The sequence below is a fragment of the Cibotium barometz genome, chromosome 17, assembly GCF_041138505.1.
Source record: "Cibotium barometz isolate CiBa-2024 chromosome 17, ASM4113850v1, whole genome shotgun sequence".
Lineage (NCBI taxonomy): Eukaryota > Viridiplantae > Streptophyta > Polypodiopsida > Cyatheales > Cibotiaceae > Cibotium > Cibotium barometz.
The window spans coordinates 56218041-56237780 of NC_141062.1; the positions used below are offsets into that span (position 1 = coordinate 56218041).

The 19740-nt window shown below is 38.3% G+C and overlaps 2 protein-coding genes across 3 annotated transcripts; both read right to left on the reverse strand.

The window, feature by feature from the left end:
- Nucleotides 1-400: 400 nt before the first annotated feature.
- Nucleotides 401-2661, reverse strand: LOC147630205 (11-beta-hydroxysteroid dehydrogenase-like). The gene is made up of 6 exons (XM_086811036.1): nt 2404-2661; nt 1870-2062; nt 1391-1476; nt 1123-1254; nt 802-930; nt 401-607 (listed from the first exon to the last, which is right to left on the reverse strand). The coding sequence occupies exons 1-6, from the start codon at nt 2605-2607 to the stop codon at nt 401-403; spliced, it is 951 nt and encodes a 316-aa protein (XP_086667162.1). The 5' UTR covers nt 2608-2661.
- Nucleotides 2662-9075: 6414 nt separating this feature from the next.
- Nucleotides 9076-11740, reverse strand: LOC147630206 (11-beta-hydroxysteroid dehydrogenase-like). 2 transcript variants are annotated; one of them, XM_086810944.1, is made up of 7 exons: nt 11576-11740; nt 11048-11240; nt 10570-10655; nt 10306-10437; nt 9962-10090; nt 9685-9767; nt 9076-9207 (listed from the first exon to the last, which is right to left on the reverse strand). In XM_086810944.1, the coding sequence occupies exons 1-7, from the start codon at nt 11735-11737 to the stop codon at nt 9192-9194; spliced, it is 801 nt and encodes a 266-aa protein (XP_086667070.1). In that variant the 5' UTR covers nt 11738-11740; the 3' UTR covers nt 9076-9191. The 2 variants fall into 2 exon arrangements, with proteins under 2 accessions (XP_086667070.1, XP_086667069.1); XM_086810943.1 differs by lacking the exon at nt 9076-9207 and having other exon boundaries at nt 9416-9767.
- Nucleotides 11741-19740: the final 8000 nt, after the last annotated feature.

The following is a 19740-nucleotide window of genomic DNA, read 5'->3' on the forward strand; positions in this document are numbered from 1 at the left end:
TGATGTCGTTGTGAAGTCGTCCTCTTAAAATGGTATTTCCCTAGCATTCCATAAAATTACCACATACAATTCAAATATCAAGCTTGTCCTTCAAGGACTGTGTCGCACTCAATATGCATTTATAAAAATACTTGGCTACAATATATACACCATCAAGACAATGTAATCCAAAAAAGCGTGACTTGAAAACGATGAGAGAGTGGAAGGAACACAGCAGCAGCACATGCATGATTAGAGGGGTGTTCTAGATATCAAGGTATTATCATATAATATAACTATTTCTGAGATTTGTCTCCCTATATGATGTGAATTGGAAGTTATTTATTTCTCAGCTGCTTGTGTAACTGGCACATCAAGAGGAGAGAGTTGTGTCTTAGCCTTGCTTGTGGATGCATTAAAATTAGCTGGAGGCTTCCTTTTGACCCCCTAGCTGGATGAAAATTTGAGGTAGCCAGATGAGAATCTCGGGTGCGAAAACTCTGTACAACAAGGACATTAAATACCACCCGGGCACCACCACATACCTTCGCCTTTGCGTAGCTCCCTCCACGATGGCCATAGCTGCTGTCTCAGCCGAAATCATAGGCCACCACTTTGGAATATGCCCCTGCCGAAAACAAACCCACATTTCTTCTTCAACACCAATAAAACTTCCAGGCGCAACACATATTAAACCTCCTCCTTCCCCAATATATTGCTGCCTGCTGCTATTCGACCTCTTCAGGAAGACTCAACACAATATAGGAGCTCAGCTTTTATACGCCATGAAGAAAGATGAGCATCTCATCAAAAATCTATTACCGGAGGCTCCTTCTGCGTCATCTCTGTGTCCACAAAGCCTGGGAACGCTATTGTTGTTGCTATATTTTTCCTCCAAAAAGTTTCCACTCGGAGTGTATCATAGAAGTTCACGACTGCACCTTTGGCTGCCTGCCAAATTAAAATGACGACGACATAATTACCATTTCAGCAAGAGTTGACACAGGCAGAATTTGAGATATCAAGATCATATGTGTAAAGCCATGAAATGCAAAATAGAATACAGAGTTTAGAAAGGTCAGCTACGGCAGCTTGAGACCCGGGGATTTAAGTCTTTTAGTGGGATAAGTAGTCGGTGCTTACAGTGTAAAATGTAAGATACGGATATGGGATGAATGCTGCCACAGAGCAAGTGATCACAATCTGTCCTTTCGTCCGTTGAAGGTGCTGGAGCGCATACAAGGTCGTGTATACGTTTCCCCAAAAGTCAACACTCTTGAGAAGAACACATATTCAGAAGCTTATTATATATTCTGCGACTTTCGATGATGCCTATAACATATTATTTTGATTGGTAGAACTGAAATTTATGTGCGGTGCTATACTCAATAATTTAGTAATCATTTCATACCAGAACATAGCGGAAGTCGGCTGAGTCTGTGCACTCTTCAAACAATTTACTGTGGGTTGTGCCAGCATTGTTAACAAGAATGTCCACTGCGCCCCAGCAGAAACATGAGAAGTTTAGATTAACATGCTAGATTATAATAATAATCTGCAACTTCATATAACTAGCATCATTTACAACCTTAACCGTCATTACAAGTGCATGTCCAACTTGAGCATCGATCACAAACTTATAGATCAACCATCACCCTAATGATATGCTTATATAAGAGATTAATTTATCAAGCTAATAATAACCATGCCTTCCGATTAGATAAGAGACCGATGATCATGCTAATACCAGCTATCCAAGGCGTACATCATGTGAGAAGGATGGATGCAATAACCTCAATTTATATGTAAACATCTTTGCATCATAAGATGGTATTTTGACATGTCATTCAAAACTGGAGACAAATTATTCAGAGAGCTAAGTTTATTTACGGCGGCCGAAGGTGTCAACGGTGAAGTTGATCATCTGTTTACAGTCCTCTTCATTTGTCACATTAGAAGGAAAGATGGTAACATCCTTGGCACCATAGTCGCTGCACTCTTTTGCCACCTGTTTGAGTCGCTCTTCTCGCCTAGCTACAAGCACCAGCTTGGCTCGCCGCCTTGCATACTCGATTGCTATGTACTGATGATGCATTGCACACAACCACAGTCCCGGATTAGTCACCGTGAGAAAGCTCAATGATTAAATCACTCATTACTATCTCAAGTACATCATATTAGTGTCTTAAACAAGTAAATCCGTAGCTGAGATAAATATATAATTCCATAATTAAGCTACCCAATTGAAGTTTCACGGTACATGCTAATAGAGGGGCGCTAATCTTCGAAAATGACATGCAATACTTCAAGTAAAGCTAGATTAAAGCGATCAGAGTGAGATAAATAGATGCAGCTAATGAGGATTTAGAAGCTTAAGGAGGAGGAGGAGGAGGAGGAGGAGGAGAGAGAGCGCGCAGTACGTACCCGGCCAATGCCAGAGGAAGCGCCTGTGATGAGCGCGACTTTGCCTTCCACGACGACGGGCCCTTGCAGGATCTGGCCGCCCCGTCGCAGCATCCGGCTCAGGCTGAAAGCGCAGGGGAGCAGCATGAGAAGGGCGGCGGCAAATACCCATCCCATCAGCATGCCCACCCATGGCCCCGACGAGAACACCCACTGCAACAGCATATTGCTTTAATTTAATTTTCACCTCGTTAATTGATTGTAATTCTGCGCCGCGGCTCTGTGTCTGCAAAGCAAAGGAAAAAACAATAACAGCTTTGCATGAGTCTTGTCAAGTCTTACGTTCTATGCGAAGAAACCTGCACATTATGGCCATGCTTTTTTGGTCAATAAATATATCACACTAGGCTAACTGCATGCTGGCCACGTTGTTCGAGTAGTCGTTATTTTAATATGTTTATAATTTATATGCTGCTGCTTGCTCTACCTTCTGTTAAGAGGAGGGAACCAGGTTTGTAATTAGGTTTGCCCTAGGAGTCTCATGACTCGTTTGTAACTAGTTCTCACTAGCCCTTCAGAGAGAAAAAATTAAAATAAATTTGTCCTTTTTTTTTTTCTTGCATGTCCAGGAAAGGGCCTAGCCTTTCTTTCCTGAACTCATTCTCCTACTCCCCCCCTGCGGCAAGTATATAGCTACTTGAGCTAGTCCATAGAAAACTTGAGTGTACACATACAAATGGGATGGCAAAACAAGTTTTTTTTTCTACGAGGATTCGTACTAAAATTACATACCATCACTTCCTTCCCTAGGGAATGGGTAGATTTGAGCCCAGAACCTCCAGGTCCTTCTAAGGTGCGGGTACGGGAGCTCATACTTTGCAATTGAGGGTACACGTTCAAATGAAATGGCTAAGTTTGGTCCCATTGATTCTTCCCCTATTCTTCCTAAGCAAACTCTTGGGAAGAGGGTTTAGTTCCACCGTTAATAGAATTCAGATTTCGGTGGAAGCTCTTTGAAAAGAAATACGATCTGCTAGAATGTTTTGGCTAATTGTAATCATGATTTCTCTAAGATTAATAAATTGGTTGCAAAATATCTAGATGGAATTTATCTCCTAGCTGAATGTTTAATATCACTCAAGGAAGCCCTAGTGATATAAGATGGTTATTCTTAGCTTACTTATAAAATTCTCTATTTCATGTTTGTCTCATTAACTTCATATATAGTGGGGTTTAAGAAAAAAGGTTAATATGTATGATGTAAGCCTCATCTCTTAAAGTAAAGTCTTTACTCTTGATCGATGGAGTTGTAATAGTTGCTCTGATATCAACTATTATCACCCCATGGATCTAACCTACATCTAATTCACATATAACGATCGATAGCTCTAAACTATCCTCATTGAAGGACCTTTGGTACATGGAGATTTAATTATTCCATAAATTGACAATATTAATGAAAATAAACCATAAACACCATAGCATAACTCAAGAGCATAAAAATCAAAGAATACAAGATTGGATGAAATTTCCCCCCTCATGCGTGTAGGTAGCTCCACTTCCACGAGATGAGTATTTTGAGAATTGTATTCAATATATAGCCCAAGGAGCTATTAATAGTTGTGCATACAAAATTGGGCTTGATTTTCCACTTTTACAAAAATAGTTCAAACACTAGAGCTTCTTCACACACTAAGTGTAAATAATCAAAACTCTTCTAACATATGTTAGTAACACAATGCACAAGCGTGCATAAATAACATGTACAAAAATTTGGCACATGGCCAATAAAATAATAATACTTTGAGATAATATAGATAAGATCCTCCATGTTGTGCGACACGCGCACTGCTCATCATCTATCTCTTAAACATAAACACATTAGTTGTTTCAATTAATTACCCTTCTCTACAATTAATCCCAATATGAAACGTTGATAGGCACAAACACAACATACACTTACCACTTGTTTCACTATGATGAAAGTATCATTATACACATCATCTAGCATGGAGTTTATTGCCACTTGTTACACTTTCAATTAGCATGGCACATCAATTGCATAAACCACTTCTTACGCTTCGACCGTGTGCAGTTGTCTAGCATAGTCCACGTGTTTCACTTTGACCACAATACAATTGTCAAGCATGGCACTACTTGTTACACCTCAACAACATACACCTGCCAGGCATGGTCTCAAGCTATACCAATAACACTAGGTAACCAATAGTTAATGTGAGGTCACCCATGATACTAATTCATTAGGATGGCACAGTAGTGTCCGAGCATCCGCATACAACTAAAGGGTGGACATTATGTAATAGAGAGAGAGAGAGAGAGAGAGAGAGAGAGAGAGAGAGAGAGAGAGAGAGAGAGAGTCTGTAGGGCTATGCATAGATGTAGCATCAAGTCTCCATCGAGCATGTTCATGTGTGTAAATTATTTTTTGGTAAGTCTCACTAACTAGGAATTGTTTTAATTCAATGGTGGTGGCACCACCTAGCTAGTTGACATTGTCCATCTTCTAAAAGTTTCCATCATGGAAGCTATCTTAAGTCAAAGTAGGGCTCTTGTGATGGGATTATTTGTACTACATCTAGGGAAAGACACATGATTCTCTAGAATTTTAAATTAAACTTAGTTAGGTTGATTTTTAAAATTAGAAATTCTACAAAAGGTAGAATCAATTTGGTTACCAATTAAAATGGAGTCATTTCTAACATCAACAATGGACATTTATATCACTTTCCTTTTTTTATGTACGTTTATATCTTTGCATGGACTATTAATATTTGATAATCAATTCTAGAGGAGTAAGTCACATTCTCCAACCCATGGTGTAACGGGGCATAGTTTACCACTTTATAGTATCCATGTGTATATATGCACATGTATTTGGTGCTCTACATGCAAGACAACCAATAAATTGTTGGAAATCAATTCTCCACCCTCATCATTGTGTTTGTACTAGGTGGCATGCCCTTGTTGAATTATGATAGTGCTACTATCTCTACTAGATGGCATGTAACAAATAAAATTTCCTCCAATGCAAAAGCACAAATATGTTGGCTACTTGGATGTAATCCCTTGCACTTGAAGTAGTGTGAACCTATTCTAGTATGTTTGTTTTCAATGCTTTGTAATCTTTTGCAAGTCATTAGCATTACAACTTTGGATGCTTACTACTCATATTGAGCCTAGTTAAATGTAGTTTCCTCTCATAGTAAATGAAAGGCCTACTAGATTCAGGGTATGCCAAGCAAAAAAGAGAAAAACAAAATTGCTAGATTTAAGGAGAGTCTCATGGTCAGTCCCACCATTTGAACCAACTTTGCACATTAGACCACAAGCATCTCTATCTTAGCCTTCAACCAACTACATGCAAAGTCTTAGCCTTCAACCAACTACATGCAAAGTCTTAGCCCACAACCAACTACATGCAAAGTCTTAGCCCACAAGCATCTTTTGACACATTGTAACGTTTCCTATACCAAAAGTTTGGAATTATTCAAAAGTTTAGCACAAACCTATTTGGCATGCGACACCTCCAATTGTCATTTGTGGGAAAGTCATTTACTATGTAAAGACCTCGGGCTCGGGCATGCTTATTTACCTTTGAGTGCTTAAGGATTGTTACATAATGTCCACCCTTTAGTTGTACGGGGACGCCCGGATGCTAGTGTGCCATCCTACTAAATTGGTATTGCGGGTGACCCCACATTAAATACTGGTCACCTAGTGTTATTGTATAGCTTGACAACATGCTTGACAGGTGTATGTTGTTGAGGTGTAACAAGTAGTGCCATGCTTGATAACTGTATTTTGGTCAAAGTGAAACAATTGGACTATGTTAGACAACTGCACACGGTCGAAGCGTAACAAGTGGTTTATGCAATTGATGTGCCATGCTAATTGAAAGTGTAACAAGTGGCAATACACTCCATGCTAGATAATGTGTATAATGATATTCTCATTGAGTGAAACAAGTGGCAAGTGTATGTTATGTTTGTTTACATTTGTGAGATAGGTGATGAGTAGTGCATGTGTCGCAAATGTAGGATTTTGTCTATATTATCTCGGAGCATTATTATTTCGTATTATTTTGTTGTGGCCACGTGCCAAATATTTGTAGATGTTATTTATGCACGCTTGTGCATGGCGTTGCTATATTCCTAGCAGAGTTTTGATTATTTATACTTAGTGTGTGAACAAGCTTTAGTGTTTGAGCTATTTTTGTAAAAATGAAAAAGCAAGCCCAATCTTGTACGCACAACGCTCCTTGGACTATATATTGAATACAATTCTCAAAATACTCATTCGTGGAAGTGGAGGAGCTACACACGAGGGGGGAGATTGCACCCAATCTTGTGTTCTTTGTGCTCTTGAGATGCTATGGTGTCTATGGTTTATTTTCATTATTGTTAATTTATGGAATAATTAAATCTCCATGTACGGCCAAAGGTCCTATAACAGTGGTATCAGAGCATATGTTGAATTTGGGTCATGGAGAATTGAAGAAAAATCAAAAAATTGATTTTTTCTTAAAGATTATTGGCTTGGAGAAAATTTGAAGGCTTTTATACAAAATCAAAATATTTGCATGGGAAAAGGAGAATCTGCCAGCAAGGGTACAAAGACTTTGGACAAAGACACAAAGGGTTTGGATAAAGATAGGGTTCATTCAAAAATCCAAAGGGCAAAGGAGGCAAAAGCAAAGAGACCTTTGGACAATGATTCAATGGTTTATGGAAAATTTTGGGCCATTTGATCAAGATTTGGATCAAGGGTTCAGGTTTAAAGTCACCTTCATGCATAAACCACTTTTCTTGAAGTGAAATCATCCTTCTTCTCCCAAAAACGCCTTCCTCAATTCTAATCCTCTCCATAATCTATCCGTATGGATGAAATCAGCTCATTGAGGTGATCTTTGGTCTAACTTCAGAATTGCTAAGCTTAGCCTTAGCTTAGTTTGTATAATGGAGGGCTCATATTAGTCCTACAAATCAAGGATTTTCTAATTATCCTCATGGGAAGAAAATTCTCTGTGCCGATTTCAAGAGGGGAGCAGTTTAAAATTTTACATTTTCAAAGCTTAAAAAAAATCTCTTCTCTACCCCTGGGCGATGGAGCCGACAGGCGCATCATTTTTTTTCTTCTTCACTAAAATCCATACTATGCACACTCAGCAGGTTTTCAACTGCGTGTAGGATCCAAGACGTGGGCAGCTTTCATTTGGTTTTGTGAAGCCTTTTATAAAGCTTCATAAGCTTTACTTCAAAGCTTACTAAAGCTTTGATAAAAGCTTAGTTCTAAAGCTTCAAAACTTAAAGCTAAAAAAAGCTTTAAAATAAAGCTTTCACATAACTTCAAAGTGGGTTTACAAGTGCAATTTGTGGGCATCTAAAATCTTAGCACAAAATTTTAATTTTTTGAAAATCTAGCAAGAGGTTCTTTCTGTGCAAAGCTTAGCATCAAGAAATTATTACATTGGTTTCTTCAACAAAAATTTTCAACTCTTTTGAAGACCTCTTCAATGACTTATTACTTGGATTTATTTTGGCATTAAGGAGTTATCTTCTACATCGAATGCATTAAGGAGTTATCTTCTACATCTTATATTTTGTCTTTTTCTCATAGTTTTGTCTTGCCACTACTAGGTAAAAGATAGGTAACTAGAAGGTAGTTCACATATTAACACCATATTAGATAATTTGAAAAAATTTCGATTCCCATTCAAAAAATGGGATCATGGTGAACTTGATTAAAATTTTGTCAAAAAATCGGATGTGACATATCGTTAGACCTTAAAGAGTAGAATCTAAATCTACAACCTCCGAAAAATTTGGAGTTATATGCTTGAGATATGTCCAAAACAATATAAAACTTTGATTCCCAAAATATGAGATTTTTCCCAAATTGTCTAATAATACCTTTGTCTTTTTCTCATAGTTTTGTCTTGCCACTACTAGATAAAGATAAGTAATTAGAAGGTAGTTAGAATTTTGACACAATGTACTAAGTTGTCATTCATAGCCTTTTATTACATCACATATTTTGTCTTTTTCTCATAGTTTTGTCTTGCCACTACTAGGTAAAGATAAGTAACTAGAAGGTAGTTAGAATTTTGACAGTGTGACACTTTATATTAATACTATCACTATCCCAAAACACAATATAATCAAATAGCTTGCTTTAGCATGTTTTTTAGCTAGTCTTGGTAAATGTAATGTTCAAATAGTTTTCCTTCAAACAAATTCTAGCCTCCATCCCTCCTCTCTCTCTCTCTCTCTCTCTCTCTCTTTCACTCTCTCACACACACACACACACACACACACACACACAAAACATGTAGCACACACACACATACACACAACACGTAGTCTCTCAAGCTCTCTTCAATCATGGCTCTCTCTAGAATGGCTAGCTTTGGCTCTTGTTTGGATATTGACATATTGCACGTTACATATCCAATTTAAACCTTCTGTTTGATTACATTTGAAACCCTACAGCTTTTCAAGATTTGTGATGACATCCTTGTCCGAAAAGAATCCAAACTAAAACTATACTTGTTTTGATTACATTAGGCTATCAAGGCTTTGTGGTAAGAGGTCAAGCAAGCTTGAGACCTAAACTTTCTATTTAATTACAAGAGGTCAACCAAGCTTGAGAACTAAACCTTCTATTCGATAACTGTGAAGCTCTATACATTTCCAAGGATTGTGATAAGAGGGTCAACCCTATCTGCGTAATTATTTGAGAACAAACTCTGAAGTCGAGAATAAAAATGATGTCGTTGTGAAGTCGTCCTCTTAAAATGGTATTTCCCTAGCATTCCATAAAATTACCACATACAATTCAAATATCAAGCTTGTCCTTCAAGGACTGTCGCACTCAATATGCATTTATAAAAATACTTGGCTACAATATATACACCATCAAGACAATGTAATCCAAAAAAGCGTGACTTGAAAACGATGAGAGTGTGGAAGGAACACAGCAGCAGCACATGCATGATTAGAGGGGTGTCCTAGATATCAAGGCATTATCATATAATATAACTATTTCTGAGATTTGTCTCCCTATGATGTGAATTGGAAGTTATTTATTTCTCAGCTGCTTGTGTAACTGGCACATCAAGAGGAGAGAGTTGTGTCTTAGCCTTGCTTGTGGATGCATTAAAAGCTGGAGGCTTCCTTTTTACCCCCTAGCTGGATGAAAATTTGAGGTAGCCAGATGAGAATCTCGGGTGCGAAAACTCTGTACAACAAGGACATTAAATACCACCCGGGCACCACCACATACCTTCGCCTTTGCGTAGCTCCCTCCACGATGGCCATAGCTGCTGTCTCAGCCGAAATCATAGGCCACCACTTTGGAATATGCCCCTGCCGAAAACAAACCCACATTTCTTCTTCAACACCAATAAAACTTCCAGGCGCAATACATATTAAACCTCCTCCTTCCCCAATATATTGCTGCCTGCTGCTATTCGACCTCTTCAGGAAGACTCAACACAATATAGGAGCTCAGCTTTTATACGCCATGAAGAAAGATGAGCATCTCATCAAAAATCTATTACCGGAGGCTCCTTCTGCGTCATCTCTGTGTCCACAAAGCCTGGGAACGCTATTGTTGTTGCTATATTTTTCCTCCAAAAAGTTTCCACTCGGAGTGTATCATAGAAGTTCACGACTGCACCTTTGGCTGCCTGCCAAATTAAAATGACGACGACATAATTACCATTTCAGCAAGAGTTGACACAGGCAGAATTTGAGATATCAAGATCATCATGTGTAAAGCCATGAAATGCAAAATAGAATACAGAGTTTAGAAAGGTCAGCTGTTGCAGATTTAATTACGGCAGCTTGAGACCCGGGGATTTCAGTCTTTTAGTGGGATAAGTTGAGATCAGTCGGTGCTTACAGTGTAAAATGTAAGATACGGATATGGGATGAATGCTGCCACAGAGCAAGTGATCACAATCTGCCCTTTCGTCCGTTGAAGGTGCTGGAGCGCATACAAGGTCGTGTATACGTTTCCCCAAAAGTCAACACTCTTGAGAAGAACACATATGAAGCTTATTATATGTTCTGCGACGTTTGATGATGCCTATAACATATTATTTTGATTGGTAGAACTGAAATTTATGTGCGGTGCTATAATCATAATTTAGTAATCATTTCATACCAGAACATAGCGGAAGTCGGCTGAGTCTGTGCACTCTTCAAACAATTTACTGTGGGTTGTGCCAGCATTGTTAACAAGAATGTCCACTGCGCCCCAGCAGAAACATGAGAAGTTAGATTAACATGCTAGATTATAATAATAATCTGCAACTTCATATAACTAGCATCATTTACAACCTTAACCGTCATTACAAGTGCATGTCCAACTTGAGCATCGATCACAAACTTATAGATCAACCATCACCCTAATGATATGCTTATATAAGAGATTAATTTATCAAGCTAATAATAACCATGCCTTCCGATTAGATAAGAGACCGATGATCATGCTAATACCAGCTATCCAAGGCGTACATCATGTGAGAAGGATGGATGCAATAACCTCAATTTATAAGTAAACATCTTTGCATCATAAGATGGTATTTTGACATGTCATTCAAAACTGGAGACAAATTATTCAGAGAGCTAAGTTTATTTACGGCGGCCGAAGGTGTCAACGGTGAAGTTGATCATCTGTTTACAGTCCTCTTCATTTGTCACATTAGAAGGAAAGATGGTAACATCCTTGGCCCCATAGTCGCTGCACTCTTTTGCCACCTGTTTGAGTCGCTCTTCTCGCCTAGCTACAAGCACCAGCTTGGCTCGCCGCCTTGCATACTCGATTGCAATGTACTGATGATGCATTGCACACAACCACAGTCCCGGATTAGTCACCGTGAGAAAGCTCAATGATTAAATCACTCATTACTATCTCAAGTACATCATATCAGTGTCTTAAACAAGTAAATCCGTAGCTGAGATAAATATATAATTCCATAATTAAGCTACCCAATTGAAGTTTCACGGTACATGCTAATAGAGGGGCGCTAATCTTCGAAAATGACATGCAATACTTCAAGTAAAGCTAGATTAAAGCGATCAGAGTGAGATAAATAGATGCAGCTAATGAGGATTTAGAAGCTTGAGGAGGAGGAGGAGGAGGAGGAGAGAGAGCGCGCAGTACGTACCCGGCCAATGCCAGAGGAAGCGCCTGTGATGAGCGCGACTTTGCCTTCCACGACGACGGGCCCTTGCAGGATCTGGCCGCCCCGTCGCAGCATCCGGCTCAGGCTGAAAGCGCAGGGGAGCAGCATGAGAAGGGCGGCGGCAAATACCCATCCCATCAGCATGCCCACCCATGGCCCCGACGAGAACACCCACTGCAACAGCATATTGCTTTAATTTACTTTTCACCTCGTTAATTGATTGTAATTCTGCGCCGCGGCTCTGTGTCTGCAAAGCAAAGGAAAAAACAATAACAGCTTTGCATGAGTCTTGTCAAGTCTACGTTATATGCGAAGAAACCTGCACATTATGGCCATGCTTTTTTGGTCAATAAATATATCCACACTAGGCTAACTGCATGCTAGCCACGTTGTTCGAGTAGTCGTTATTTTAATATATTTATAATTTATATGCTGCTGCTTGCTCTACCTTCTGTTAAGAGGAGGGAACCAGGTTTGTAATTAGGTTTGCCCTAGGAGGGAACCAGGTCTCATGACTCGTTTGTAACTAGTTCTCACTAGCCCTTCAGAGAGAAAAAATTAAAATAAATTTGTCCTTTTTTTTCCTGCATGTCCAGGAAAGGGCCTAGCCTTTCTTTCCTGAACTCATTCTCCTACTCCCCCTCCCCCCCCCCCGGCAAGTATATAGCTACTTGAGCTAGTCCATAGAAAACTTGAGTGTACACATACAAATGGGATGGCAAAACAAGTTTTTTTTTTCTACTCAGAGGATTCGTACTAAAATTACATACCATCACTTCCTTCCCTAGGGAATGGGTAGATTTGAGCCCAGAACCTCCAGGTCCTTCTAAGGTGCGGGTACGGGAGCTCATACTTTGCAATTGAGGGTACACGTTCAAATGAAATGGCTAAGTTTGGTCCCATTGATTCTTCCCCTATTCTTCCCAAGCAAACTCTTGGGAAGAGGGTTTAGTTCCACCGTTAATAGAATTCTGATTTCGGTGGAAGCTCTTTGAAAAGAAATACGATCTGCTAGAATGTTTTGGCTAATTGTAATCATGATTTCTCTAAGATTAATAAATTGGTTGCAAAATATCTAGATGGAATTTATCTCCTAGCTGAATGTTTAATATCACTCAAGGAAGCCCTAGTGATATAAGATGGTTATTCTTAGCTTACTTATAAAATTCTCTATTTCATGTTTGTCTCATTAACTTCATATATAGTGGGGTTTAAGAAAAAAGGTAAATATGTATGATGTAAGCCTCATCTCTTAAAGTAAAGTCTTTACTCTTGATCGATGGAGTTGTAATAGTTGCTCTGATATCAACTATTATCACCCCATGGATCTAACCTACATCTAATTCACATATAACGATCGATAGCTCTAAACTATCCTCGTTGAAGGACCTTTGGTACATGGAGATTTAATTATTCCATAAATTGACAATATTAATGAAAATAAACCATAAACACCATAGCATAACTCAAGAGCATGAAAATCAAAGAACACAAGATTGGATGAAATTTTCCCCCTCATGCGTGTAGGTAGCTCCACTTCCACGAGATGAGTATTTTGAGAATTGTATTCAATATATAGCCCAAGGAGCTATTAATAGTTGTGCATACAAAATTGGGCTTGATTTTCCACTTTTACAAAAATAGTTCAAACACTAGAGCTTCTTCACACACTAAGTGTAAATAATCAAAACTCTTCTAACATATGTTAGTAATACCATGCACAAGCGTGCATAAATAACATGTACAAATATTTGGCACATGGCCAATAAAATAATAATACTTTGAGATAATATAGATAAGATCCTCCATGTTGTGCGACACGCGCACTGCTCATCATCTATCTCTTAAACATAAACACATTAGTTGTTTCAATTAATTACGCTTCTCTACAATTAATCCCAATATGAAACGTTGATAGGCACAAACACAACATACACTTACCACTTGTTTCACTATGATGAAAGTATCATTATACACATCATCTAGCATGGAGTTTATTGCCACTTGTTACACTTTCAATTAGCATGGCACATCAATTGCATAAACCACTTGTTACGCTTCGACCGTGTGCAGTTGTCTAGCATAGTCCACTTGTTTCACTTTGACCACAATACAATTGTCAAGCATGGCACTACTTGTTACACCTCAACAACATGCACCTGCCAGGCATGGTCTCAAGCTATACCAATAACACTAGGTAACCAATACTTAATGTGAGGTCACCCATGATACCAATTCATTAGGATGGCACAGTAGTGTCCGAGCATCCCCATACAACTAAAAGGTGGACATTATGTAATAGAGAGAGAGAGGGAGGGAGAGAGAGAGAGAGAGAGAGAGTCTGTAGGGCTATGCATAGATGTAGCATCAAGTCTCCATCGAGTATGTTCATGTGTGTAAATTATTTTTTGGTAAGTCTCACTAACTAGGAATTGTTTTAATTCAGTGGTGGCACCACCTAGCTAGTTGACATTGTCCATCTTCTAAAAGTTTCCATCATGGAAGCTATCTTAAGTCAAAGTAGGGCTCTTGTGATGGGATTATTTGTACTACATCTAGGGAAAGACACATGATTCTCTAGAATTTTAAATTAAACTTAGTTAGGTTGATTTTTAAAATTAGAAATTCTACAAAAGGTAGAATCAATTTGGTTACCAATTAAAATGGAGTCATTTCTAACATCAACAATGGACATTTATATCACTTTCCTTTTTTTATGTACGTTTATATCTTTGCATGGACTATTAATATTTGATAATCAATTCTAGAGGAGTAAGTCACATTCTCCAACCCATGGTGTAACGGGGCATAGTTTACCACTTTATAGTATCCATGTGTATATATGCACATGTATTTGGTGCTCTACATGCAAGACAACCAATAAATTGTTGGAAATCAATTCTCCACCCTCATCATTGTGTCTGTACTAGGTGGCATGCCCTTGTTGAATTATGATAGTGCTACCTCGGGGGGTGCACTATATGGAAGCCCCTCCTACGACGTGCGTTCAAGGGGTATTTAAAAAACCCCTTATCTGTGAATTTTGAGCTAATAAAACTACCCCTTTTTCTTTATAGACTTACGGGTTTTTTTCCAAAGTACAATTAAAATACCCCTCTTGTAATTGTATTTCTGTAAATTTACCCAATATTTTGGATTAAAAAAACCCCACCTGATGATCGCACGTGGTAGACTTACATTTTTTGAGGTGCACCCCCCGAGAGTGCTACTATCTCTACTAGATGGCATGTAACAAATAAAATTTCCTCCAATGCAAAAGCACAAATATGTTGGCTACTTGGATGTAATCCCTTGCACTTGAAGTAGTGTGAACCTATTCTAGTATGTTTGTTTTCAATGCTTTGTAATCTTTTGCAAGTCATTAGCATTACAACTTTGGATGCTTACTACTCATATTGAGCCTAGTTAAATGTAGTTTCCTCTCATAGTAAATGAAAGGCCTACTAGATTCAGGGTATGCCAAGCAACAAAGAGAAAAACAAAATTGCTAGATTTAAGGAGAGTCTCATGGTCGGTCCCACCATTTGAACCAACTTTGCACATTAAACCACAAGCATCTCTATCTTAGCCTTCAACCAACTACATGCAAAGTCTTAGCCCACAACCAACTACATGCAAAGTCTTAGCCCACATGCATCTTTTGACACATTGTAACGTTTCCCATACCAAAAGTTTGGAATTATTCAAAAGTTTAGCACAAACCTATTTGGCATGCGACATCTCCAATTGTCATTTGTGGGAAAGTCATTTACTATGTAAAGACCTCGGGCTCGGGCATGCTTATTTACCTTTGAGTGCTTAAGGATTGTTACATAATGTCCACCCTTTAGTTGTACGGGGACGCCCGGATGCTAGTGTGCCATCCTATTGAATTGGTATTGTGGGTGACCCCACATTAAATACTGGTCACCTAGTGTTATTGTATAGCTTGACAACATGCTTGACAGGTGTATGTTGTTGAGGTGTAACAAGTAGTGCCATGCTTGACAACTGTATTTTGGTCAAAGTGAAACAAGTGGACTATGTTAGACAACTGCACACGGTCGAAGCGTAACAAGTGGTTTATGCAATTAATGTGCCATGCTAATTGAAAGTGTAACAAGTGGCAATACACTCCATGCTAGATAATGTGTATAATGATATTCTCATTGAGTGAAACAAGTGGCAAGTGTATGTTATGTTTGTTTACATTTGTGAGATAGGTGATGAGTAGTGCATGTGTCGCAAATGTAGGATTTTGTCTATATTATCTCGGAGCATTATTATTCCGTATTATTTTGTTGTGGCCACGTGCCAAATATTTGTAGATGTTATTTATGCACGCTTGTGCATGGCGTTGCTATATTCCTAGCAGAGTTTTGATTATTTACACTTAGTGTGTGAACAAGCTTTAGTGTTTGAGCTATTTTTGTAAAAATGAAAAAGCAAGCCCAATCTTGTACGCACAATGCTCCTTGGACTATATATTGAATACAATTCTCAAAATACTCATTCGTGGAAGTGGAGGAGCTACACACGAGGGGGGAGATTGCACCCAATCTTGTGTTCTTTGTGCTCTTGAGTTATGCTATGGTGTCTATGGTTTATTTTCATTATTGTTAATTTATGGAATAATTAAATCTCCATGTACGGCCAAAGGTCCTATAACAGTGGTATCAGAGCATATGTTGAATTTGGGTCATGGAGAATTGAAGAAAAATCAAAAAATTAATTTTTTCTTAAAGATTATTGGCTTGGAGAAAATTTGAAGGCTTTTATACAAAATCAAAATATTTGCATGGGAAAAGGAGAATTTGCCAGCAAGGGTACAAAGACTTTGGACAAAGACACAAAGGCTTTGGATAAAGATAGGGTTCATTCAAAAATCCAAAGGGCAAAGGAGGCAAAAGCAAAGAGACCTTTGGACAATGATTCAATGGTTTATGGAAAATTTTGGGCCATTTGATCAAGATTTGGATCAAGGGTTCAGGTTTAAAGTCACCTTCATGCATAAAACCACTTTTCTTGAAGTGAAATCATCCTTCTTCTCCCAAAAACGCCTTCCTCAATTCTAATCCTCTCCATAATCTATCCGTATGGATGAAATCAGCTCATTGAGGTGATCTTTGGTCTAACTTCAGAATTGCTAAGCTTAGCCTTAGCTTAGTTTGTATAACGGAGGGCTCATATTAGTCCTACAAATCAAGGATTTTCTAATTATCCTCATGGGAAGAAAATTCTTTGTGCCGATTTCAAGAGGGGGGCAGTTTAAAATTTTACATTTTCAAAGCTTAAAAAAAATCTCTTCTCTACCCCTGGGCGATGGGGCAGCCGACACGTGCATCATTTTTTTTCTTCTTCACTAAAATCCATGCTATGCACACTCAGCAGGTTTTCAACTGCGTGTAGGATCCAAGACGTGGGCAGCTTTCATTTGGTTTTGTGAAGCCTTTTATATAAAGCTTCATAAGCTTTACTTCAAAGCTTACTAAAGCTTTGATAAAAGCTTAGTTCTAAAGCTTCAAAACTTAAAGCTAAAAAAAGCTTTAAAATAAAGCTTTCACATAACTTCAAAGTGGGTTTACAAGTGCAATTTGTGGGCATCTAAAATCTTAGCACAAAATTTTAATTTTTTGAAAATCTAGCAAGAGGTTCTTTCTGTGCAAAGCTTAGCATCAAGAAATTATTACATTGGTTTCTTCAACAAAAATTTTCAACTCTTTTGAAGACCTCTTCAATGACTTATTACTTGGATTTATTTTGGCATTAAGGAGTTATCTTCTACATCGAATGCATTTATTGAGCAATACTCTCGAGCTTTTGAAGATTTTTGGATCCATGGTTATTAGTAGTTTTTTCAAAATCAACAAATATTATTCTTCCCACTTACTCTTCGACATACGAGCTTCCTACTTTTGACGAATTGCGGGTGAAAGCTAAGTATTATTTTAGCAAATTTTCCAGTTCTACATTTAATATTTGCAACCTTTATCTTTCCACATTCTCTCTTTCATCATGAATCCTCAACCCCCTACTATTCAAGAACAACTTTAGTCACTTCAAAATCGGATTTTTATTGAGAAAAAGTTGAGGATGGATTTAGAAGACAAGTTATCCTACAAAAAGAGGCATAGACATGTCAATGATACATCTTCTGATTCTGATGGTGATCAGATTCAGAGAATTATACAAGCTACTCTTCGAGCTCAGGAGTCTACAAAAGAAAAGAAGATTAGCCATAACGCTTTACTTTTCAGAATTTTGATGGCAAGAAGGACGCTCGCACCATACTTGTTTGGCTCAGTCAACTCAATGATTATTTTTTGGGAGAGAAATTCTCTGAGAAGGACAAAATCAAATGTGCTACCAATCACTTGGTGGAGAATGCAACATTATGGTGGAATGTCATTAGAATCGGTAAGCGCAAACCAAAATCTTGGAAGAGATTTCAGGAACTCATCAAGAAAGATTTCCTACCTTCACAATACAAAGCGAAGGCTCGACAACAATGGTCTATATTCAAACAGCTTGACAAAGAGAATATATTGGCTTATGTGGATAGGTTTTGGCAAACTTTGTTACAAATATACATAATCGAGAAGGTCTGCCTAAGGATCAAAGAAGAAAATTCATAGCAGGTTTGAAACCTACAATTCAATTAGAGGAGGTAAATATGTTTCGACCACATTCTCCTAGCTCGGCTATTTCATTAGCCTTGAATTGTGAAAAGAAAAATGGTTTTTCCAAGAAACCAATGACACCCCAAACCTAGACATCAACAGTTGGAAGCCTAAAACCTCTCCAAAATCATTTGATACATCTTAATGACCATAACTCAGGTTTTGACACCAAGGTAGATGATTCACAAAAAAGCTAATAAACATGATTCAAAGAAGTGTTACAAGTGTAATGAGATTGGACATATCATGTCAAATCGTCCACAGAAGTCAAAGTTTATTTCACTTCGACTCAATATGATCGATGACGATGAAGAAGAAGAATACCACGACAAGTGTAATGAGATTGGACATATCGTGTCAAATCGTCCACAGAAGTCAAAGTTTATTTCACTTCGACTCAATATGATCGATGACGATGAAGAAGAAGAATACCACGACAACTACTCCGACTCTTTAGGTAACATATGTATTTCATTTGATTATTCTTACAATAAATTTTATTTAACACTTTTTGTAAATTTCAAGGAGATTGCTATTCTGGTTGTTACTATGATAAGCACTCACCTCTCCCTGATCTTCAATAGATGTAGCAGAAGTTGTCTCCCGTCTGTTACACGATATGAGACATATAGAGAGAGTCATGATCACCAAGATGACAATGCACACCACTCTACCATTGCCCTTTACAGGGGGTAAACCCACTAAGGGCGACCGTCACCCTTACTGGGGGTCGCACAAACCCCCCCTTTCTCTCACATGAAAAACCGCCCTCTCTCTCTCTCTCTCTCTCACTCATGCAGACAACCCCCCTTCTCTCTCACAAGAACAACTGCCCTCTATCTCTCTCTCTCTCTCTCTCTCTCTTTCTGTCACTCACATGAACAACTGCCCTCTCTCTCCCTCTTTCTCTCACTCACGAGGACAATGCCCCCCCCCTTCTCTCTCACATGGACAACCTCTCTCTCTCTCTCTCTCTCTGTCTCTCTCTCTCTCTCTCTCTCTCTCTCTCTCTCTCTGCTCAACATGTTATACAAAGAAATAAAGAGTTGATATTTTCTATATTGTGTGGATGAATAAGGTAGTGTTAAGTTTGTATACTCAAAGGATGTGTACGCAAAACATGAGTAAGTGTATTGTGTTGAGAAATGAGAAGGAAATAGAGAGAGAGAAGGAGGATAGAGAGAGTGTGCAAAGATATATATATATATATATATATATATATATATATATATATATATATATATATATATATATATATGTATGTATGTATGTATGTATGTATGTATGTATGTATGTATGTATGTAGAGAGAGAGAGAGAGAGAGAGAGAGAGAGAGAGAGAGAGAGAGAGAGTGCGCAAAGAGAAAGATACAGAGACATCTGTAGTAGAGAGTGAGCGAAGACATAGAGAGAGAGAGAGAGAGAGAGAGAGAGAGAGAGAGAGAGAGAAGATAAGGATGGAGAGAGA

Coding starts and splice junctions, on each gene's coding strand:
- LOC147630205 (XM_086811036.1), bottom strand. CDS start 2,607: ATGCTGTTGCAGTGGGTGTTCTCGTCGGGGCCATGGGTGGGCATGCTG. Junction 1,477..1,869: donor CGTTGACACCTTCGGCCGCC/GTAAATAAACTT, acceptor GCTGGGGCGCAG/TGGACATTCTTGTTAACAAT. Junction 608..801: donor TGACGCAGAAGGAGCCTCCG/GTAATAGATTTT, acceptor TGTTTTCGGCAG/GGGCATATTCCAAAGTGGTG.
- LOC147630206 (XM_086810943.1), bottom strand. CDS start 11,737: ATGCTGATGGGATGGGTATTTGCCGCCGCCCTTCTCATGCTGCTCCCC. Junction 11,241..11,575: donor CTTCCTCTGGCATTGGCCGG/GTACGTACTGCG, acceptor ATGCATCATCAG/TACATTGCAATCGAGTATGC. Junction 9,768..9,961: donor TGACGCAGAAGGAGCCTCCG/GTAATAGATTTT, acceptor TGTTTTCGGCAG/GGGCATATTCCAAAGTGGTG.